Raw genomic sequence first — 24,471 nt, forward strand, 5'->3', positions numbered from 1 at the left:
TATCTTTCAATGATTTTAAAACGGAACGTGCGTTTTCTTGAGTTCTTGATATCTGGGAGTTTGGGCTCAGCACAGACCTGAGCTGGAAGAACTATGCAAGTTCTCTGAGCTTTTTATTCTTTCTATTTTTTTCTTTTTCTTTCTTTCTTTTTTTTTTTTTTGAGACGGAGTTTTGTATTGTCGCCCAGGTTGGAGTGCAGTAGCGCGATCTTGGCTCACTGCAACCTCCGCCTCCCGGGTTTAAGCAGTTCTCCTATCTCAGCCTCCGGAGTAGCTGGGACTACAGGCACATGTGCCACCATGCCCGGCTAGGCTCATTTTTGTATTTTTAGTAGAGCTAAGGTTTCATTATGTTGGTCAGGCTGGTCTTGAACTCCTGGCCTTAAGTTGATCCGCCTGCCTCAGCCTCCCAAAGTGCTGGGGTTGAAAGCATGAGCCACCACACCCGGCTTTGAGGGCTTTCTTTCGATTGTCCATGTTAGCGATTGAGAGTTTTGAGTTGGTAAGTCATGCCCAAGTTTGATTTTTGTCTTTGTTGTTTCTCACCTCCTAGGTTGCCTATGTTCTTCAAGATTGGTGGCTTTCATACTGGTAAGTTATTTCTGACGTATGAAATACTCAAACATCAATAAGAAGACTCGCTTTTAGGCCGGGCGCGGTGGCTCAAGCCTGTAATTCCAGCACTTTGGGAGGCCGAGACGGGCGGATCACGAGGTCAGGAGATCCAGACCATCCTGGCTAACACGGTGAAACCCCGTCTCTACTAAAAAATACACAAAACTAGCCGGGCGAGGTGGCGGGCGCCTGTAGTCCCAGCTACTCGGGAGGCTGAGGCAGGAGAATGGTGTAAACCCAGGAGGCGGAGCTTGCAGTGAGCTGAGATCCGGCCACTGCACTCCAGCCTGGGCGACAGAGCGAGACTCCGTCTCAAAAAAAAAAAAAAAAAACAAAAAAAAAAAAAAAAAAAAAAAAAAGAAAAGAAGACTCGCTTTTCCGTAGAGTTAGGGGGAGATGTTTGTTGATCCTTCTCTTCTAATCCTCACTTAGTTTACTGGAAGAAAAGTTAGAGTGCTTGCTGGTGGAGTGTAACCTGTGGTGGTCTCCACCCATATCTGATCTGCGGCATCATGTTCACAGACAGTTTCGGGAACTGAAAGTTGTGATTTAAATTGAATTTTTATGAGGTAGATACACACAGGACTATATGAGCTGAGAATCATTTTCCAGCATGAAGCATTTCTCCCAAATTGTGGTTCATTTTTTAAAAAAAGGTATTTCTCTAAATTCCATATATAGCTTAATATTTTTTCTCCCCATGTTCCATAGGGCAAACCAACAAAGTACGCTAAATGTCACTGTAAATGGAGGAGGAAATGTAACCAAGAAGCTAGATCTTAACTGGTACTTAGGAATTTATTCAGGTAAAGTTGAATCATTTGGTCTATTATATGAGAGGCTGAGGTGCTTACAATGAGCCTGTGTGAGTAACTAGGGCTTCCAGGAGTAATTCAGTAATGTCTTAACAGATTAGGAGTCTCAGTCGAATTTACTCTGTGAATTAATTAGAATAATTATTTTAAAAATCTACTAGAAGAAAGAGGTTGAATGAAGACTCTTAATTTGCTCTGTACTGGATTTTGAAAGTTAAACCAGGATTGAGCATTCAGAAAATCAGCCACTGGAAATATGTGGCTATTGTCTATTCTAATAGGTTGCTTTAGCTAAATCTTATATCATTATACGGATGGGCAGGGGGATTAGAAACGGATCCCCACCCTGTGGTTCGGATTGTTCCAATTCTGTCTAAATAAACCCTGGCTTTTATTGAACTTGGATGAAATCCTCTGGCAGCAAGGTCCCCAAAATAAAAGCATTATTCCCTCCCAGGTATGCAAAGCTCCCTTCAGCACTGCTCATCTCCTGGGCTTCACTAATTACTTAAGAGGGAAGCTGAGCAGGGAAGAATCCAGTGTCTGGGAATTAGGTCGCCTTCTATTTCTTACCTTGAGATCACAATGTTATCGCGTCCCCAACTGTGTGATTAACTTAACATTTGGCTTGCCAAACTAATATTAACACCGCACTCTGTTTTCACAAGAGTGCTTAAAATGTATGTAGCATTACATACTGTTTAAAGGAAATCCTCATCTAAAATTTTAAATATTTCCACCGGAAATGCTCCTACAAGCTTTCCTCAGAGATAGAGTGAGTTATCTTTGGACGAACCTACTCAGTGAAATTTGGTGTTTATTTCATCTATCGCTTGCTAAGAAATCTGAATCCGTTAGGTGTTTACCTTCCAAATTGACGGACTATGTGAAAACTAAGGGAAGAAGGAAATCGGTTCTATTATGTTTGTGTAGGATGACAGGCTAAGGATAATGCCTGTTGATGGAGTTAGGAATTTGAGCTGCTTTCAGAGGTTAAATAACAGTGACATGTCATCTGAAAGGGAAATATTTGTTATAGAAGTTACCCCTACTGTATTGAGCATTGTGAGTTAAGAGATGTAGGAAAGCTCTTTTAATTTCTATGTGAATAATGGATCCTCATTCATGTCTTAATAAAATGTATGATTTATTTTATTCATTTAAAAATGTCTTGTGTCTATGTAAAACACTTAGTGGGGGATTAGTTGCTTATTTAGATTAATTATCTTATGTTAAAATATAATTTGTGTTTTCTTGCAATTCAATTATTCAAGAGGTTTTCCACATGCAACTTAATATGGTATTTTTAAATTCTTTAAAGCTACTTGGGCATTTTCTACAAGGAAAAGGTAAATCATTTCTCCTATTCCTTGTTAATATCACATGTTGGTATCAAAACATACCACCTTTTTTAGATTATGGGACATAATGTAAATAATAAGATTTGGAATATGGAGAAGATCAACTACATTTCATGATTATCTATCTTACTTCTGAGTTTTTAATAGAACTTGCAACTGAATTAGGAGAGCCTAGAATGAAATTGTATAGTACACTTGATTTTTCTTTTCTGTACAGTTTCCGTTCAGTGAGAGAAAAATAAACTATTTTAATCCTTCTTTGTCAATGTATTTTGTAAATACGTCATACTTTTGTAGAATCCAGATGCTTTATGGAATAAATTAAGTAACATCTTTATAAACTACCTGACTTGCTTTAGCAACTGTTGAAGAAAATGCAGAGATATGCTGTGTTCTCTAAATGATATTTCTTTATTTCAGGTTTAACTGTAGCTACCGTTCTTTTTGGCATAGCAAGATCTCTATTGGTATTCTACGTCCTTGTTAATTCTTCACAAACTTTGCACAACAAAATGTTTGAGTCAATTCTGAAAGCTCCAGTATTATTCTTTGATAGAAATCCAATAGGTAAGTCTGACACGAAGTTTCTCAGTAAGTATGTCTTGTTAACAACACATTTAGGATCTGATTACATTTCCGTCTTTGAAAATGGAAGGGGTGCTTGGAAGAAAATCACTATGCATGTTGATTTATTTTCTACAAGAAGCTTCACTGCTATTTTTCTCCTACTAGAGAAAATCTGAATATTGGTGGGGAGGGGGGCATACAATCTTTTATTCCAATTTATATGTGTGTGGAAAAATAAATGAATGTTGACTCTGCAGAATGCTCTAGGAATCCATTTGCTGTGAGGCAAGTGAAGCATCCTGCATTCCCTGTACACATGTTTAAATGTAGTAGTTGCTAAAACATTGGCTGTGTTTACATAGTGTTAGGTTATGCCGTTTTTCGGAGGGGTCTTTGTAATCAGGAATGCTCTGATGTGAGACGGGCTGTGTATTTCTTTCTTTCACTGGGAAACCCATTCATTTCTGGAACCACAGGGTTTTTGTACATACCCTGACTGTGAGGTTTCCCTGAAAGACAATACATGGTTAATTAAAAGCCAAGATTGGTAAAACGTAAACTCCCCTTCAAGAACAGTTTCTAACTCTGTGGTTTTAAAGTAGACTTTTGGTTCTATAATAGAGACTTTGTTGAACCTGCCATGTAGATCTTCAGTAGCTCGTTTCCTAGCTATACCCAAGTATACCCAGTAGTTTCCAAGTGGTTGATGCCTCTGCACTATGGGCTTCTTACCTGTCTTGCTTCTGAGGCTAGCCTTCCTAACCCGGGTTCCTAGGGAGAGAGTTAGTTGTGCCTATACGTCCCCACCCTGGTCAGTTGAGTGGACTTGTGGGGAGGCCTGAGTGACATTGTGCAAATGATAGCTACCCTCACAGAAGCAGGGAGGGGGCCTGGAGACAACACAGGCATAGCTTTGGCTTGGCCATTGACTAGCTTTGTGACCAAGGCCAGAGCACATAGGTGCTATTACACAGGCAAATGTCCAAGCAGATGCTGTAGTTCAAAGTGTGGACTCAAACTAACTGCCTGGGATCAGTCCTGGTGCTGGTTACTAATTGTTATAGCTGGTTATAGTTACATTCATACTCATGTCCTAGTTACTGAAGTTTTCTGTGTCACAGTTTTCTTATCTGTAAAATGGGGATACTATTCATACCCACCAAATTGAAATCTTATGAGAATTAAGCATGTTAATACATTGCTAGTACATGAAACTGGGTGTAGCTACATGGTCAGTGCCTAACGAATGTTAGTGGCAGTGAAGTCATGTATCTCTGAATTGAATCACCTTCACTGTGGGATGGAAATTACTCCTACCCTCTCTGTTTTACATGATTTTCATGAAGATTAAGGAAGCCTATTCTGGAAAGCATCTCGTGTAGATTTATTTAACAAAACTTTTCAGTCCAAGCACGGTGCAATGTGCAAGGATTTGTAAACTGCAGAGACCACACAAATATCGGTCTGATTTCAGCTGTTATTAGAAAGTCATTGGAGGACCTCTGCACTCTTACAGCTGTAACATCGCGCCACTTTGCCAGTTAATTTGAAACTACAGTCATAACGTTTGGAGCATTAAGTGGGACTGCATTTCTGTTATCACAGGCCTCAGAATGTTCATGACTACCATTAACCAGCCTCTCCATGTTCGAGACCTGTGGGCTTCTCCTCATGCTGATTTATTTATTATTCAGGGATTTGGGACCCAGTCTAAATCTTGGAGGTCACTAATCTTACGGCAGCACATGAGTGTTTATCTTGCTTCCTCCTCCTATATCTATTAGCATGACTTTATTCCTTCAACAAAATAGAAGCCCAAATAAGTACCCAAAAGAGAAGCCTACTTTGTCCAAAACGTTTAGAGGTCATGAATTATTTACTTTTTTTTAGTGGTAGATGTTGAAAAAATTGTATTTAAAAATTAAAAGTTTTTTAATGGTAGAATTAAAATTTTCATTTAGATAACATTTTTGTACTTTTTACAATGGTGAAGGATACACAAAATCTGTGAATTATGCCTCAGAATTCACATTACTGATTGTATGTGCTTCGATGGTTATATGTATATATAGAATTTATTTAGAGATAAGGTCTCATTCTGTTGACTAGGCTGGAGTGCAGTGGTGTGATCACAGCTCACTGTAGCCTTGACCTCCTGGGCTCCAGCGATCCTCCTGCCTCAGCCTCCCAAATAGTTGGGACCACAGGCCTCTGCCACCATGCCCAGCTAATTATTAAAATTTATTTTATTATAATTTGAAGAGATGGGATCTCACTGTGTTGCCCAGGCTGGTCTCGAACTGCTGTGCTCAAGGGATCTTCCTGCCTCAGCCTCCTCAAGTGCTGGAATTACAGGCATGAGCCACTGGAGCCAGCCAGCTTTATAATATAAATAAAAATTCCCCTCTAGGATAGTGAGGCAGGCATGCCCCATTTCTCAGTACTCTTAAATACACATGTGAAATGTGTATAGGTATCTGGCATGATGTTGTGCCCCCTAAATTGCAGAGTGTTCTTTGAGTAGGGTAGAAAGACTGGGAAGCATGTCTGAATACTTAGTTATTAAAAGAAAGCTCTTAGAAGAGCCCTGGGGAAGTTTCCTATGAGCTCAGCATCCTGATATTCTCCCAGATTGTAGAAAATTTAGGAAACGGGGAGGACCTGTGCTGGCATATAGTTTCCAGTAAGCTCACCTTGGGATGGCAAGTGGCACAGAAACTCCAGGTGACTCACACCGGGGGTCTGGCTAGACGTCCCTCATATCCCCATCTCCAGTGCCCTTGGGCTGGAATATTCTCAGTGCCTGATCTGCAGCATAGAAATGTCTTCTCCATTATTTTATGGCCGCTCCCACCCCAGATGTGCCATCCCCCTCATCATGCTTCTGCCCAGATCCTCGTCCGTGTGGTTAATGAATGGGTGACCCTTGCTGCTGACTCAGAGAGTCAGACCTTCTGGTAGGGTGCCCCGACTGCCCCACTGTGGTCCCAAGTTCACTTATTTGCATTTAGGGAGAAGAGGAAGGTAAACCTGGAAGGTTTGTGTTTCTTCTCAGCAGTGAAGTTTCTGTTTCTTTTCTCTCTTGTTTTTTTTTTTTTTTTTTTTTTTTTGAGACAGAGTCTTGCTCTGTCGTCCAGGCTGGAGTGCAGTGGCACAATCTCGGCTCACTGCAAGTTCTGCCTCCCGGGTTCACGCCATTCTCCTGCCTCAGCCTCCCAAGTAGCTGGGACTACAGGTGCTCGCTACCACGCCCGGCTAATTTTTTGTACTTTTTTAGTAGAGATGGGGTTTCACCGTGTTAGCCAGGATGGTCTCGATCTCCTGACCTTGTGATCTGGCCGCCTTGGCCTCCCAAAGTGCTGGGATTACAGTCGTGAGCCACCGCACCTGGCCTGAAGTTTCTGTTTGTAAGAAGGCCACGCTTCTCCAACATGCAAGACATTAAGTTCCTCTCCATTTCGAACCCACCTATGGTTGCATGAAATTCGTCTTTGTTTATATATTACAATACCTTTTTATCTACTGGTCTTTCATTAACCTGATAAATCTTAAGTTAGCAGGATAAAATGTGAGGCAAACCAGTGTGCTGCCTTAGAATGACAAGAGACAGTTCTCTTTCTTTTCTCTTTTCTTTTCTTTTCTTCTTTCCTTCCTTTTCCTTCCTTCCTTCCTTCCTTCCTTCCTTCCTTCCTTCCTTCCTTCTTCCTTCCTTCCTTTCCTTTCCTTTCCTTCCTTCCTTCCTTTCTTTTTCTTTCTTTCTTTCTTTCTTTTCTCTTTCTTTCTTTCTTTCTTTCTTCTTTCTTCTTTCTTCTTTCTTCTTTCTTTTCTTTCTTTCTTTTCTCTTTCTTTCTCTCCCTTTCTTTTCTTTCTTTTCTTTTTTCCTTCCTTCTTCCTTTCTTTTCTTCTTTCTTTTCTTTTCTCTTTCTTTCCCTCCCTCCCTCCCTTCTTTCCTTCCTTCCTTCCTTCCCCTTCCTTTCTTTCATTTCCTTCCTTCCTTCCTTTTCCTTTCTTTTTTTTTTTTGAGACAGAGTCTTGCTCTGTTGCCCAGTCTGGAGTACAGTGGCATGATCTCAGCTCACTGCAATGTCCACCTCTTGGGTTCAAGCAATTCTCATGCCTCAATCTCCTGAGTAGTTGGTATTACAGATGTCTGCCACCACACCCAGCTAACTTTTTTTTTTTTTTTTTTGTATTTTTAGTAGAGACAGGGTTTTACCTCCCACTGGTACTGAGATAGCAATTTTCCCCAGAAGCCAAGTACTGACTAGCAATGCAGAGCTGGGTCTGAGGGGCAAATGTGCTCTATCTGCTGTTGGGAGGGGGCTGGACCCACAGCAAGAACAGATACACATTCATCCAGGGTGCCCACCAGTGGACAAATGGTGGTTGTGTGTGTGTGTGTGTGTGTGTGTGTGTGTGTGTGTGGTAGAGTCTCACCCTGTCGCCCAGGCTGGAGTGCAGTGGCATGATCTCAGCTCACAGCAACCTCTGGCTCCCAGTTTCAAGTGATTCTCCTGCCTTAGCCTCCCGAGTAGCTGGGATTACAGCATCCACCATCACACCTGGCTAATTTTTGTATTTTTAGTAGAGATGGGGTTTCACCATGTTGACCAAGCTGATCTCGAACTCCTGACCTCAGGTGATCCACCCATCTTGGCCTCCTCCTAAAGTGCTGGGATTATAGGCGTGAGCCACTGCGCCCGGCCAAGAGCCAGTTTTCCTTTCTCGTCTTTTTATCCTTCTCTCACCCATTGTTACTTTTTATTCTTTCCTCCTTTGAGGTAGGTTGGTAATGGGATCGCATGTGTCTGTTAAGAAACCTCACATTTTCAGCTGCCCCTGGACACCGCCTGCATATTTTGATTATGACCTGAGTTGAAGAGAGCATTTGCAGACATTTTCTGATGCTGTTCGCTGCATCTACCTCTTCCTAGTCAGTTTTTTTGTGTGTCTTAGCCCTGTTTCCGTTCTGTTCCAATCGTAATAAATGGGTAACGCAAATCCTAAGTCAAGAGTAAGTCTTCAGAAACTAAGAGATGATTTTTTTTTTTTTTTTTTTGAGACGGAGTCTTGCTCTGTTGCCCAGGCTGGAGTGCAGTGGCCGGATCTCAGCTCACTGCAAGCTCCGCCTCCTGGGTTCACACCATTCTCCTGCCTCAGCCTCCCAAGTAGCTGGGACTACAGACGCCCGCCACCTCGCCCGGCTAGTTTTTTGTATTTTTTAGTAGAGACGGGGTTTCACAGTGTTCGCCAGGATGGTCTCGATCTCCTGACCTCGTGATCCGCCCGCCTCGGCCTCCCAAAGTGCTGGGATTACAGGCAAGAGATGATTTTTATTTGAAATGTAAATCCTGTTTTCCTGGCATGGGCAGGATTAATTTTGCTTTTGATATCCAGCACAAGAGGGCAGCATGGTCTGCAGTATTTCAGTGACGTAATGTAAGAGCACCTCGTGGCAAAACCCGGTTTTTAATTTAAAGCTTTCTTGGAAATTCTATTTTTATAGCTTGGGTCTTTGTATTTTGATATGTGTTAATATGGAATTTAAAAAGTAATTTTGTGGTGTCTTATGTTTGACACATGCAAGTCTTTGTGGAAGATAATTTTCTGATGTTGTCTTGGAATACCTAGCTTTTCAAACAGGGATTTTTGGATTTCCTAATTACACCTTCTTGACTAGTAACTGGAATAGGCAGACGCTGACATCTTGACTGGTTGGATGCATTTTAATTCCTGAAGCATACATTATGATTTGCTTGTATGATGTTTCTGTTTTCTTTGTAAGCATGAGTTTGCAGAGAAAGATAGCTACACAAGTTAGTTTCTTTAGCTTTTTCCATGCCAACAGAGTTAGCAGGGACATTTTATTCTTATTAGGTCTCTACAATTTCACTCTTTGTTTTGGAGAAAAGATGAGCGGTTTGTTGTCCTGTTTTCTCATGCCTAATTATGGTGACATGACATTTAGCTAAGTACACTGACTCTAATGGGTGCCAGATAAATATTTGTTTACTTGCTTTCAATTTGTTAATTTGGCTTTAAGAACCCAAGAACTGGTGTTGGTAGAAGTGTTTGTTTACTCTCTCAGGGAAGTATAAAGTTAATATTGGGTTACAGCCAGTATGTTTCACACAACTGGTTTTTCTCCAGTGTGTGCGCGGGGAGTATGTGCGTGTATGTATATTTATGTTCATTGATGCCTTCAGTAGTGTAACGACGAAAAAACAGATTCATATCGTTCTTTTTTCTTTATAGATTAAGGTAAATGAGAGCTAAAACACTACAAAAAAGAAAAAAGAAACATTGACTTCTTCGCATGTTTCTTTTTTTTTATGCAGTGGAAGGTGCTTGTGGTCACTGAGGTATGGAATGTGAATGCTAGTACTAGATTTTAAGACAGGCATATTCTCCTGTGTTCCTGAATCAAAAATCTAGGGTTGCCCCAGTGATTAAGATTCCCAGCTTTTAGCCAGGTGTGGTGATGCGTGCTTGTAGTCCCAGCAGCTCAGGAGGCTGAGTCAGGAGGATCACTTGAGTCTGGGAGGTCAAGACTGCAGTGAGCTGTGATTGCGCCACTGCACTCCAACCTGTCTCCAAAAAAAAAAAAAGATTCCCAGCCTGACTGAATGGGAAGTTAGGCTCTGTAGATGATTTCACAAATACAAACTCTCCTGCTTTTGGATGTGCATCCTACAGGGATTGAGGGGAGGAGGGTGGTAGTGCTTTGAACTATTGTTCTGTTTCTGAAACCTGGAAAGGGACTCTGGAATCCACTGCAAGTTGCTAAATAATTCGTGGAGAACTGAAAAGTGAGCTGAAAGCAGCCTCCATGGTGAGGTTTTTATATGATCAGAAAGACTGCCTTGTGATACTTTATAAAATCTAATGTCCATATCCTGCTTCCTTGCCAGAAAAAGAGAGTCATCAATAGAGAAGAAACATAATTGTAGGGATACCTATTTATCTGTTTGTTCAGTTCAAATGACCACTGGAGTTGGTGCTAAATGTGCATTTTTAACAAGTATAATATTTCAGCACTGTCAAAATTACCTCTACAATAATAGGCCTGTTAAATTATAGCTCTATAAGCTAGGGGGTAAGATGGCTCTGCCCAGCACACATTAATCTGTGCCTGTTCACACAAGTGATTCTGCTGAGCAGGTAGCATGTTTAAACAAGAAATACTGGTCCTAAAACCTCTGATTTATGGTAGGTGTTGTTTTGACACAGCACCATTCAGACAATTTACAAGGCAAGGCTTCGTACTAAAATATTTCCTCAGTGTCATCATTCGTCACCAGTATAAATATTCAGTAGTGATGCGGGAAAATTGGTAATATGCCCATTGATGCCAAATCACTCGCTATGTTTCCTTTCAAGTGAGATCTGTTGTGGATATGGTTAAAAGAAGCTATGATTTTTCTTCCTTGAGAGCAGATGAGCTGTAAGAAATTGAGAATAACAACCATCCTGACAGCTTTCATGTACTCATCTTGCCTATATTGCTTTTAATTCTGGCTTAAGTCCTGCGGGCTTTCCCTCCCACCCCCTTGCCTGATGCATGTTGTAAAGAACATATTTATATGTACATTAGTTAGTTTAAGAGGCTTTTTGTGTTCAAAGGAAGAAGTTAGTCATCACCAGAAAAGCTTTGTTGCAAAACAAAAACACACATTTCCCCTTTCATTTTTTCTTGTTAATAATAACAAATGCAAGTGACTGTAAAGGGAATAACACAAAAGATTGCATCAATCATAATGATTCTCAATAGCCACATAAATATTGTTTTTTCAGCTTTGAATGAAACAGCTAAGAGTTTGAAGTAGGTGTGGTAATTAAATCCTGTCGGGTTGTCACAAATTAAAAATAATGTTTTTTTCACATAACAATGGTTATATGTACTTAAACTCTTATCGGGGTGATATGAAGTCATATTTTATGGGAGTTGCTCATTTACTGCTAATAGTATCGTAAAAGCTTTTGTTAGGAGTTTAAATAGTTACATAGTTACATATATTTGATTGCTATTGTTATTTTGTCAGCAATCTGCATGTAAGCGATTACTGTAGCACTTATCTGCAGCTGGTAAATATTGCACCATTTTGGCATACATTTGTAATCTACTAGAACGTTCTGATTCATGTTTTTGCTCCATAATAAATCATACATGGAAATACTGACAGCTTAGTAACAGAGAAAGCACTGTGTTTGTGGTTGTCCAATAAAATGTTAAAAAGATAGAAAATTAGGGAAGCGTGTGCTTTGTTCAAAATGGTAACTGTGTAATATTTCAGGAAATTATAAGATGACATTTTACTTAATTGTGTTAAATTGTTTTCCTATAGTGTATATAATATGATACCTGCATGTATTTGTATACGCCTGTATCTCTCTGTCTCTTTCTCTTGATAGATGTAAGTTCTCCACTTCAGTCTAATGGCCATGGCTATGGTTTTAATGCCCCCCATTAACTGATTTGATATGTGTTGTCTTTATCTTTACCTTCAGCTAACTTGGAACTCAGGGCTTTGTAGCATATCCCAATATCTGCTGTTAATGTGTGCTTAGTAATTTGGCATTAGCCTATGGGATGTGTGACTGATAGTAGTAATTCAAGTGTTGTCATTTAAAACTGTCCCCCCACTGTTAGATCAACAGTTAACACTCTGTGACTTTATTGTCAGAAAAGAAAGTATCTTCATGACTTAGTTCTTAGCTGTTGTATAACCATTTCTAGAGAAAATAGAACACTGTTTCTGGAATAACCTAGTAATATTCCATTAGCCACTTGCAGTGGCCGATTTCAACGTGAATAAATATTGATAAGTATATTACGGAGAGCCTAATATGTACAAAGCATAGTTTTTGGACACTGAGTGGAAGTTGTTGGGATTTGCTAGCTTGAAACGCTGTTCTGTTTTACTGTAAGGCCAACTGCTTCCCCTCAAAGATTTGACTTTGGAGTTCTCGTGAGAACTCTGGTGTTCATTTATAACTGGAGTTTTAATTTGAGAGTTTTCCATTTATAACTGGAGTTTAATTTGAGTTTTATATGAGAACTAATTTTCATTTATAATTGGAGTTTTCATATTCCATTATTTTATTCCTGCCCCCTTTATTATAAATATGATTATTTATATTGCCGTGGAGACACTGGAAAAAAAATTAGAATATTTACAACATTGGGATTGCGATATTTTGTTTTCCATAAAGTTTAAAACTTTTTTGCTTTTATCAAGTTTTTGATAGTATTTATGAAAATGATAGTTACATTCTAATTTAGGTGATGATGTATTTACCGCCCTCGTCTCGTGTTAGCCTTGTTTTCCTCTGTCTTCCCTGTCTTGTTTTCCCCTTGTCTTCTTGGAGCTTATCTGTTGTTTCCTTGCTAAATCCCCTGAACCCAGGATTGGATACACTGTATCTGATTAGTAAATATTTGTTGGCAGGACAGAACAAGAAATAGTTCCAAGAGTGCATTTGCATCTCTTAAAGCAACACCCATAAAGAACAATGGGACTTTACAGTGTTGAAATAAAGTTAGAGTGGTTTTTGTCTTACAGCTAGTACTTATATTAAATTTAACTCTTGCCTCCAATTTTCTTTTTCAAAAGTACAGTTTGTAATAGATTACTTGTGGTGGACTTTGTTTCTGATACAAGATGGCCTGAAGAGAAAACCATACATTGGTTCTTTGGAAGCTGTGATTCGTGGAACTAGACCAAGTTCTCCTGTTGTTTCCCAGTCAAAGAAATGCAACTGTCAAACACCTAATAAATTTCTTCGGGGTTTAGTTGTGTGTTGAAGGTGACTTTTAACACTCTGTGGGTTAAATGTCTGGTACTGTATAGTTTTGTTTCATAAACTACATGCCCTTAAGAAGTAAAGAGAGGAATTAATCCATTTAAAATCATCAGTAGACATTTAAAATCAGTTCTTGCACAAGGAGTTGATGTGCTGAGATGCCCCAATTCTGCTAGGATCATAGTTTGTGGGAACTAACTCAGTCACTTCTGTTAGCCTCAGGGTTCTAACAGGTAAAAGGAGGCTTTTTCATTCATCAAGCATTTATTGGTCTTCTACTCATTGTCACCTGTGGTCCCAAACATTGGAACAAAAGTACCTGTTTTCAAGGGATTTGCACACTTAAATAGTTGCAGACAGTTTTCTTTTTCTTCCTCCTCCTCCTCTTCTTCCTCCTCCTCCTCCTCCTCATCCTCCTCTTCTTCTTCCTCTTCTTCCTCTTTCTTCTTTCTTCTTCTTCTTTTTTTTTTTTTTCTTGAGACAGAGGCTTGGTCTGTTGCCTAGGCTGGAGTGCAGTGGTGTGATCTCAGCTCACTGCAACCTCTGCCCACTGGGCTCAAACAGTTCTCTTGCCTCAGCCTCCCAAGTAGCTGGGACTACAGGCACGTGCCACCACACTCAGCTAATTTTGTATTTTTAGTAGAGACAGAGTTTCACCATGTTGGCCAGGCTGGTATCGCACTCCTGATGTCAAGTGATCTGCCTTCAGCCTCCCAAAGTGCTGGGACAGGTGCGAGCCACCGCACTAGACCAACAATAGATTATTTCTAAAAACCATCTTGTGTAAGAATCTATGATCTCATATCAAAAAGATGCATATTAAAGTTAACGCAGCTGCCAGATGGAAGTCTAGATACTCTTCTAGATACATAGAAGACACACGAGCATAGCTCCATCGGATATGTCTTCTTCATAATTCACTGGCCTTGATTTTATAAAATTTCCAAATACGATTCTTTCGGCACTTCAAAACCAATTGTGTTCAAAATGAAATCATACCAGTGGGAGTAGCAGAGGTGTTCAGGAAACAAAATAAATGATTCTTTATTTCAGATCATAATCTCACAATTTCTAGCCAGACTCTTGACTGGGCCTAGAGGCTTTTCTGAGCCACTGGGGAAGGTCTAAGTGCTACAGTTCAGCTCTTCAGCTCAGGAAAGTGTGTTGGAGAAAGGGGAGGGACCTCCAATGTTGCCCTTTACAAGTACCAGCACACGCTTTGGGCTTTAAGAAGTATTGATAGGAGAAAGAACATAAGTAATGATGTTTTCCCTGTAAGTAATGTTATCATGAAATCGACTATGATCCACTGAGTGTTCTCATTCTTGGTCACCAGGATTAATATTTGAGAAATTTCTTGCTCATTTAAATAGAAGCTCTTTCATATCTCAAAGACTCGACAAGCTTCAAAGTACATTTTGAGGCCCTGGCAGTGGGGAATGGGGAGGAGGGGGAGGAAAAAACAAGTACGTTTTGAGAGGAAGTTTATTAAAAACAGGTTCTCTGTTCTGGAAACATTTTCCTTTCATGTCTTGTTTGCATTTGCATTTTAATAGATTATATCACATGGGCAAATGTTCCAACCTCTTGAACACCTGGAAAGCCTGTCTTAGACTTGTTCTGGTGTTTAGAAATCTTTAGGCAGACAGTGTTCCAAATACAATCATGCTCGCCAGGCATGGTGACTCATGTCATATAATCCCAGCTTGGGAGGCTCAGGCAGGAGGATCGCTTGAGGCCAGGAGTTTGAAAGCAGCTTGGACAATAGCAAGACCCCATCTGTAAAAAAAAAAAAGTAGCTGTGCAGAGTGGCGTGTGCCTATAGTACCAGCTCCTCATGAGACTGAGGTGGGAGGATTGCTCAAGCCCAAATGTTTGAAGCTGCAGTGAGCTATGATTACTGTATTGCCCCCCAAGCCTAGGACTCAGCATGAGACCCTGTCTCTGAAACTGTATAGCACCATCTGAGAAAACAGTATATCTCCCCTGGTTGATCTTCAGCCTGATAGTAGCTAATCAGACTTCTCTCTGAACTTCAAGTGGAAGTTTATAGAAATGTTCTTTTGCTTCAGTGACTGGTCTCATTCCTCACTCTGATAGAAGCACATAATGGAAGAGTTCAGAGATTTTGAGGGTGGTAGGAAAAAATAGCGTACCCAGTTCTTTCTGTGTTCCGCACAATGATATTGGAACAGGGAATATAGTTGAAGTAGATTTACCCTTAAATATATTTTCTCCACATATAATTCCACATACCTTGATCAGCCGTGGTGCTTTGAGGCATAGAATCATGGATCATTTTTTTTTCATTACCTTTAAATATTTAAAAGTAGAGTAGGAAGGAAATGGTTGCTTTTTTAAAAGTAGTCATTATTTTTAATTTTTTTTCCTCCTGTTGGTGTCAGAATGGCCTGGGCGCATAAAATTTATTTCCTTTGGGGGAACTATAAATTTATTCTTCTTCTCTTTTTGGAGAATTAAATGGTAGTAACATCTTACAATTATCCCATGCGAATATAAATCTTCTCTATATACTCCCTGTTACTTAGCATGAAAATGAAGAGGGAGTCAAGTATAGTTTAATAAGTTCTACCGATGAACTGTATTGTAGACAGAAGTATTTCTTATTGGTGCCAAGTTGGAAAAGTTTGTCTTGACGTGGTCCTGTAAATGAAAGGAAAATCAACACATACATTTCAGGATGATGAGTGATCAGTGTTACTAGAAAAGTGTTCTTCTTTCACTTTAAGATTAAATAAATAGTTGTTGACATAAATAGCCAGAGTAATAAAAGGGAACACCTGTGTAATCCAGCCATCAGCAGTTTTGTCGTACAATCAGATAAGCTGCTGTTTGTTAAGGAATTGTCAAGTCTTTAGACTAGATGAATAGGTTTCGCTCATACGTTAGAGAATTTTAAAAACTGAACAGAAGAAGCTTTAATTTCCCTTGATGCCAAATGTTCTAACCACTCTCATCTCCTTTCACACATGAGAAGCTGTAGGAGTTTAAAGCTTAATTGACCTAGCCTTCAGGTATGTCTTCTTCCATTAGTTATTGCTCTACCAAAGTAGCTAAATGTTCTAGATGAGATTAGGGTTTGAAATTTTATATGGCAAAATAGGTACCTCATCATTTTTGGATAAACATTGGGTATTTTTTTCTTTTTTTTTTTTTTTTTTTTGAGGCGGAGTCTCGCTCTGTCGCCCGGACTGGAGTGCAGTGGCCGGATCTCAGCTCACTGCAAGCTCCACCTCCCGGGTTTACGCCATTCTCCTGCCTTAGCCTCCCGAGTAGCTGGGACTACAGGCGCCCGCCACCTCGCCCAGCTAGTTTTTGTATTTTTAGTAGAGACGGGGTTTCACCGTGTTAGCCAGGATGGTCTCGATCTCCTGACCTCGTGATCCGCCCGTCTCGGCCTCCCAAAGTGCTGGGATTACAGGCTTGAGCCACCGCGCCTGGCCTGGGTATTTTTTTCTAATACAGCTCATCTGTTCTCTCCCTTTAATTCTCATGTCCACTTTTCATTTGATGTTAAATGAGAGAACTTTGGTTGTCATTTAAGAACCTCTTGAGCAAAACAGTTATCTTAAGAAGCATTGATATGAGGTGTGTGTGTGTGTGAGTGTGTGTGTGTGACAGGGGTAGGGGAGAGGGAGAGAGAGACTTTTTAGTTAGATTGTCCCACCACAATAAGAATTATATTATTGGATTCTGTTAATAACATGTGAAATTTAAAATTTGAAAATTAATCAGCAAATAAAATGTCCTTTGACTTCACCCACCAGCAAATGAAAGGATTTTTCTTTATTTTCTAATAGGGGATTTAAACTACTATGTGGTTTGGGATACATGGTACCCTTTTGGTAAAAAGCCTGACTTCGGAATCAGCCTGCCCAAATGTGAATCTCAGTTCTACCTTGCCAACTTACTTAACCTCTTTCTGCTTCAACTTATTTATAGCATGGCGATGATGTTAACAGTGCAATTCTTTTTTTGTGTGAGTGAAAATTAAGAGAATCAATATATGAAAAGAATTTGATATGGTACCTAGCAGCTAAAACTTGATTTTTTTGACTAATTGTTGTGATGAAATTGTAGTAGTTTTTAAAAATGCACAAATTCCAAATCGGCTAGTTTTGATAAAATAATGGGATTTTGGGAAGGGTGTCTGTGTTTTCCTGGATGCAAAGAAAAATAGATAAATGACCAAGACTAACAAGCCACAAAAGAAAATCAATAGAGTATTTTTTTGTTTGCTTGCATGTTTTCTTTTTGGTTGTGTTTTTAATGGGGCTTAGCTTCATTCCAGAGTTAATTTTAAATTTAATTTTGTTTTACAATGAGAGCTCAATTTTGCATGTAAGTACCAAACATCTGCTTTACTTTTTGTTTGAAAACGATACAGCTGAAGTTTAGTACAGAAGTCTATTGTGTAATTAAGGAAAGACAGTTTGAAATTTTGTAAAATAAGTTCTATTTAAATGGAATATTGGAATTATTCCAGAGAAGTGGATATACTTCTTAGGAGTAGGAGAAACTTACATTATTTTTTAAAAATGCTATAACTGGTCCAAATGTATAAATTCTATGTATTCACCTTTTTCAAAAAGCATGAAAAATGACAAATTTCACAAGTGAAAGTTAAAGTTGACCTAAGGCAGTTTTAGATTGTTGAGCCTTCAAATTTTATTCATGGGATATTTCTAGAGACAGTCTGTGGTTTGTTCACTCCAGTTAATTCTGGGCAATCTTTCTACATTTCTATCAGATGGACATTCTGATACTTTAAAACTTCCTCTTGCGCAAAATATGTTTAAAGCAACCTGGGAAGAAAATGAGATTTCTGGTTAGTTCTTATAAACTATAAATTATGTTTTAAGACATTTAAAGGAATAATAAACCAAACACAGCAGATCACTCCTGTTACTGCACGATTATCATTAATAAACTAACAATTAAGATACCATAAAGTACTGACTGGATATAATACTAGCATTGTGATATATAAAAAATAGAATTTGGGGTGGAGAGACCTAAATGAAGACAGGACACCTACTAATTTTCCACCCGCCTGCCAGGTAGCTGTACCTTCAGGCAGAGACACCCAACTAGTCCGGAGTCTTAGAATTCAGCCTCAGTAATGTCAGAAAGGCCCTCAGCTCTGAACTGCGATGATTCTCTCATTCTGTGCAACTCTTTTAGAGATAATTTGATAAGAGCTTAAGAAAGTCAAAAATAGGTTGTTTGTAAGATGTCAGAGGATTTTTGTAATAGTTTTGCCCCACCCTTGAATGTTTTAGAGGTCTGTTGGAGGACAGAAGTTTTGGTTTTTGGCAGTTACATGCTAGTTCGCTACCAAATTGAGGATCAGCCAGAGGTACGATACATTTGGAATCTTTCCCTGTGTCTTATAATTTTATAGCAACGTTATAAATTTATTTGACAACTTAAGCATATAAAACTTCTGTCACTTCCGTTGTTTCGTTTCATCTGCAGTAGCAACAAAGCAACAAGAAATCTGTTGCAGGCCTCTGCCTCTGAGCATCCACACAGTAGATCCACCCTCTTCTTTGACTTCTTGCCCAATACTCTTGTTATTGTCCCTATCGGTTTTTATGTGGCAACCGCAGAGATGTGATGCCTGTAATTGAAAATTAAATGATTGCCATAAATCATTAATCAGACTGCAGATTATAACAGCGTTTATTAAGCATCTCAGTAGGCCAGGAGTGTGCTGGGAATTTTGCATAAGGTAACCAACCGATTACTGTCTTCTGAATTCTGTCTGGGTATTTTCCTGTTTGTTTCTTCCAACTTTTATTTTTGGTTCAGAGGGTACATATGCAGGTTTGTTACATGAGTAGATTACATGTGGCCGGGGGGTTTGGTGTACGGATTATTTTGTCACCCAGGTAATGAGCGTAATACCTGATAGGTAATTTTTTGATCCTTGCCCTCCTCTTACCATGAAGTAGCTCCCAGAATCTGTTGTGTTTCCTTCTGTTTTTTTTTTCTTTCTTTCTTTCTTTCTTTCTTTCTTTTTTTTTTTTTTTTTGAGACGGAGTCTTGCTCTGTCACCCAGGCTGGAGGGCAGTGGCACAATCTCAGCTCACTGCAACTTCCGCCTCTGGGGTGTAAGCAATTCTCCTGCCTCAGCCTCCCTAGTAGCTTGGATTACAAGTGCATATCACCATGCCTAGCTGGTGTTTGTATTTTTAGTAGATGTGGGGTTTCACCATGTTGACTAGGCTGGTCTCAAACTCCTGACCTCAGGTGATCCTCCCACCTTGGCCTTCCAAAGTACTGGGATTACAGCTGTGAGCCACTGTGCCTGGCCTGTTGTTTCCTTCACAGAGTCCACATGTATTCAATGTTTGGCTCCTGTTTATAAGTGAGAACATGTGATATTTGGTTTACTGTTTCTGTGTTAATTTGCTTGGATAATGGTTTCCAGCTCCATCCATGTTGCTGCAAAGGGCATAATTTTATTCTTTTCTATGGCTGTGTAGTATTCCATGGTATATATGTACCACATTTTCTTTATCCAGGCCACCATTGATGGGCACCTAAGTTGACTCCTTGTATTTGCTGTTGTGAAGAGTCCTATGATAAACATACAAGTGCATGTGTCTCTTTTTTTGAGATGGGGTCTCACTCTGTTGCCCAGTGCAGTGGCAAGATCTCAGCTCACTGTAGCCTCTACCTCCTGGGGTCAAGTGATTCTCCCATTTTAGCTTTCCAAGTATCTGGCACTACAGGCATGTGGTACCTAATTTTTTTTTTTTTTTTTTTTTAGGTAAAGATAGGGTTTTACCATGTTACCCAGACAGGCTGGTTTTGAACTCCTGAGCTCAAGTGATCAGCCCACCTCAGCCTCCCAAAGTGTTGTGATTATAGGCATAAGCCACTGTGTCCAGCCATGTGTGTCTCTGTGGTAGAATGATTTATTTTCCTTTGGGTATATACCCAGTAGTGGATTGCTAGGTTGGATGGTAGTTTTGTTTTAAGTTCTTTGAGAAATCTCCAAATTGCTTTCCACAATGTCCGAACTAATTTCCATTTCCTGCAACAGTGTGTATGTGTTCCCTTTTCTCTGCAACCTCACCAGCATCTGTTATTTTTTGACTTTTTAATAATAGCTGTTCTGACTGGTGTGAGATATCTCATTGTGGTTTTGATTTGCATTTCTCTGATGTTTAGTGATGTTTAGCGTTTTTTCATATGCTTGGTGACTGTGTGCATGTCTTCTTTTGAGAAGCATCTGTTTTTGTCCTTTGCCCAATTTTTTTAATGGAGTTGTTTGTTTTTTGCTTGTAAACTTAAGTTCCTTATAGATTCTGTTCTTTTTGCTTAGGATTGCTGTGGCTCTTTGGACTCTATTTTTTGATTCCATATGAATTTCAATATAGTTTTTTCTAGTTCTGTGAAAAATGGCTTTGGCAGGTTGATAGGAAGAGCATTGAATCTGTAAATTGCTCTGGGCAGTATGACCATTTTGACAATATTGATTCTTCCTATCCATGAGCATGGAATATATTTCCATTTGTTTGTGTAGTCTCTGATTTTTTTCAGCCATGTTTTGTAATGCTTGATGTAGAGATCTTTTACGTCCTTGGTTAGCTGTGTTCCTAAATATTTTATTTTTTTGTGGCCGTGGTATTCTTGATTTGGCTGTCAGCTTGGATGTTAGTGGTGTACAGAAATGCTATGATTTTATGCATTGATTTTTGTATCCTGTAACTTTGCTGAAGTTGTTTATCAGATCTGGGAGCTGTTGGGCAGAGAATATGGGGTTTTCCAGGTATAGAATCATGTTGTCTACGAAGAGAGGTAGTTTGGCTTCCTTTTTCCTATTTGGTTGCCTTTTCTTTCTTTCTCTTGCTTGATTGTTCTGGCTAGGACTTCCAGTATTATGTTGAATAGGAGTGGTGAGGGTAGGCCTCCTTGTCTTACCGGTTATCAAGGAGAATGCTTCCAGCCATTGTCCGTGGGCATTTTCTAAAGTTATGTCGCCCATTCCTATGTATTATAATATTTTATGTTATCATCACGCTTCAGCCCCTCAGATACGGGTTAAGTTATGTTTAGTATAGTAATTCCTTTCCAATTACTGTGGATATCTTATTAATCATATTTTTAAAAATTTGATAAATTTGCATGACCTGGACAATCCATCACATATAACAGGTGTCACAACGTGTATCTAATGGATGCATTTATCTGTCTGAATGTGTATGTATGTGTGTAATGTTGATATAAGAATTCTAATTTGAGTTACATGTGTGAAACTAAGAAATATTTTAACCTCTATCTTCTTCAACTTCTGAAATGTTTACTCAGCTTTTACATAAACTTGCTTTTATCAATTTTCAGAAGGATTTAGCATTTGAAAATGAGTTAGTCCCACAATGGGAGAAAGAAGGTTTTACTGTGTAGTCAAGGTTTCTGCTTCTGTAAACTACATGATCACTTTTGCCTGTTATCATGGGCCTATATTTTCTAGACTTCTAGCAGTACATTGGCATGACTTTCTAAATCAAGTTTTTATAATTTTTTAACTGGTCATATGTTAGGAGAGCATGAGGGCTGAAATGTATAGTGTTTGGTATCATAGGAGACACTGTGGAATGGTGATATCATGGCTGTTCCTTGGCATTTGTGTCCTACCTGGGAGTGGAAATAATTCTGTCCTTGGTATGTACACTTTTTCTTTTTAGCTCTCCAAAGTGACAATGGAGAACTTTTTATTTATATATTTTTTTTTTGAGACAGAGTCTTGCTCTGTCACCCAGGCTGGAGTGCAGTGGCCGGATCTCAGCTCACTGCATGCTCTGCCTCCCGGGTTTATGCCATTCTCCTGCCTCAGCCTCCGAAGTAGCTGGGACTACAGGCGCCCGCCACCTCGCCCGGCTAGTTTTGTGTATTTTTTAGTAGAGACGGGGTTTCACCGTGTTAGCCAGGATGGTCTCGATCTCCTGACCTCGTGATCCACCTGTCTCGGCCTCCCAAAGTGCTGGGATTACAGGCTTGAGCCACCGCGCCCGGCCTTTATTTATATTTTAATAAAAAGGAGAGAAAGAGGGAAAGGAGACAGAGAATAAACTCTCAAGTCCTACCAAATTAGAAGTCCTCTTAACTGTTTCAAGATGTCTTTGGTCATTCTCATAAATTTTAAATTTAATTATGAACGTATCTAGAACATTTCATGTAGGCTATTTTGGAAATGCAGTTGAACTTTTAATAGGACTAATCATTGTTAGACTTTGAGTGACAGAATAATGTGGTCAGAAGGGGAATCTCAGGAGGTTCCTGTTAGAAGAACCACAGCCAAGTGCCTTTCAAGCTCATGGGAATCCCATCCAGCTGTTCTCTAGGCCTGAAGAAATGTGGGAAATGGAAAGATTGAGTGAATTCTCTTGGTGGTCTACTCAGGAGAAACCATTTTAGTAATGTTGATGGTTCAATATCAAACCTGGCATGGGCTCAGAGCTTATGAGCCAAGAGTCACACATGTACCAATCCAGGTGAGACCCCAGTTGAAAAATTTCTTTTCCTTGTTTTATTTATATATCTAGGCTTTTTAGTACATGGCCCACTTTTTAGCTACTTGCCCTCCTCCACCCATAAATTATGGTGATGAGAAAGACAGAGATTCTTCTCTCATCCACTTTATTCCTTATTTCTTCTTCTTCTTTTTTTGTTTTTTTTTTTGTTTTGTTTTTTGTTTGTTTTTTTGAGACGGAGTCTTGCTCTGTCACCCAGGCTGGAGTGCTGTGGCCGGATCTCAGCTCACTGCAAGCTCCGCCTCCTGGGTTCACGCCATTCTCCTGCCTCAGCCTCCCGGGTAGCTGGGATTACAGGCGCCGCCACCTCGCCCGGCTAGTTTTTTGTAGTTTTTAGTAGAGACGGGGTTTCACTGTGTTAGCCAGGATGGTCTCGATCTCCTGACCTCGTGATCCGCCCGTCTCGGCCTCCAAAGTGCTGGGATTACAGGCTTGAGCCACCGCGCCGGCCTCTTCTTCTTATTATTATATTATTTTGGCAGTAATTTTAGAGATTTGCTTTCTTACTTGTTTGTCTGCTGTAGAAGTCAAACAGTATTTGAAAATTTGCATAAAATAGTGTTTCATAAATCTTATAATTTAGTCTTCACAAGGCTTGATATTTTTAGTGAGACACTAATTTTTACTCGTACGCTTTTCACAAGTAGTATGACGGTAAGATCTAATCCTAATTCTAGCCATCTGTTTGTTCTTTGTTCCAAAACTTAGGTGTATACCTTAGATATCACTATTTCTTTTTTTTCTGGTTTACTCATGATCTTTAATTAAAATTTTTTTTTAGATTTTTTATTTCCATAGGCTGTTGGGGAGCAGGTAGTATTTGGTTACGTGAGTAAGTTCTGTAGTGGTGATTTGTGAGATTTTGGTGCACTCATCACCCAAGCAGTATGTACTGCACCATATTTGTAGTATTTTACCCTCACCGCTTTCCAACCTTTCCCCTCAAGATTTTAAAGTCCATTGTGTCATTCTTATGCCTTTGCATCCTCATAGCTTAGCTCCTGCTTATGAGTGAGAACATACGATGTTTGGTTTTCCATTCCTGAGTTAATTTCGCTTATAATAATAGTCTCCAATCTCATCCAGGTCACTGTAAATGCCATTAATTCATTCTTTTTTATGGCTGAGTAGTATTCTGTCATATCTGTTTTCCACAGTTTCTTTTTTTTTTTTTTTGAGACGGAGTCTCACTCTGTCGCCCAGGCTGGAGTGCAGTGGCTGGATCTCAGCGCACTGCAAGCTCCGCCTCCGGGTTTACGCCATTCTCCGGCCTCAGCCTCCCGAGTAGCTGGGACTACAGGCGCCGCCACCTCGCCCGGCTAGTTTTTGTATTTTTTTGTAGAGACGGGGTTTCACTGTGTTAGCCAGGATGGTCTCGATCTCCTGACCTCGTGATCCGCCCGTCTCGGCCTCCCAAAGTGCTGGGATTACAGGCTTGAGCCACCGCGCCCGGCCTCTTCTTCTTATTATTATATTATTTTGGCAGTAATTTTAGAGATTTGCTTTCTTACTTGTTTGTCTGCTGTAGAAGTCAAACAGTATTTGAAAATTTGCATAAAATAGTGTTTCATAAATCTTATAATTTAGTCTTCACAAGGCTTGATATTTTATAGTGAGACACTAATTTTTACTCGTACGCTTTTCACAAGTAGTATGACGGTAAGATCTAATCCTAATTCTAGCCATCTGTTTGTTCTTTGTTCCAAAACTTAGGTGTATACCTTAGATATCACTATTTCTTTT

At 39.6% G+C, this 24,471-nt stretch overlaps 1 protein-coding gene across 1 annotated transcript in view; it reads left to right on the plus strand.

Moving 5' to 3' along the window:
- ABCC4 (ATP binding cassette subfamily C member 4) overlaps positions 1–24,471 on the plus strand; it is a 301,134-nt gene that overhangs the window by 148,369 nt on the left and 128,294 nt on the right. Inside the window, exons 17-19 of the mRNA XM_033177424.1 lie at positions 554–591; positions 1,327–1,421; positions 3,212–3,358. Coding sequence (XP_033033315.1) covers positions 554–591; positions 1,327–1,421; positions 3,212–3,358 — 280 coding nt within the window. The remainder of the gene's footprint in view (positions 1–553; positions 592–1,326; positions 1,422–3,211; positions 3,359–24,471) is intronic.

The sequence above is a fragment of the Trachypithecus francoisi genome, unplaced genomic scaffold (genome assembly GCF_009764315.1).
Source record: "Trachypithecus francoisi isolate TF-2019V2 unplaced genomic scaffold, Tfra_2.0 Lachesis_group18, whole genome shotgun sequence".
Taxonomy (NCBI): domain Eukaryota; kingdom Metazoa; phylum Chordata; class Mammalia; order Primates; family Cercopithecidae; genus Trachypithecus; species Trachypithecus francoisi.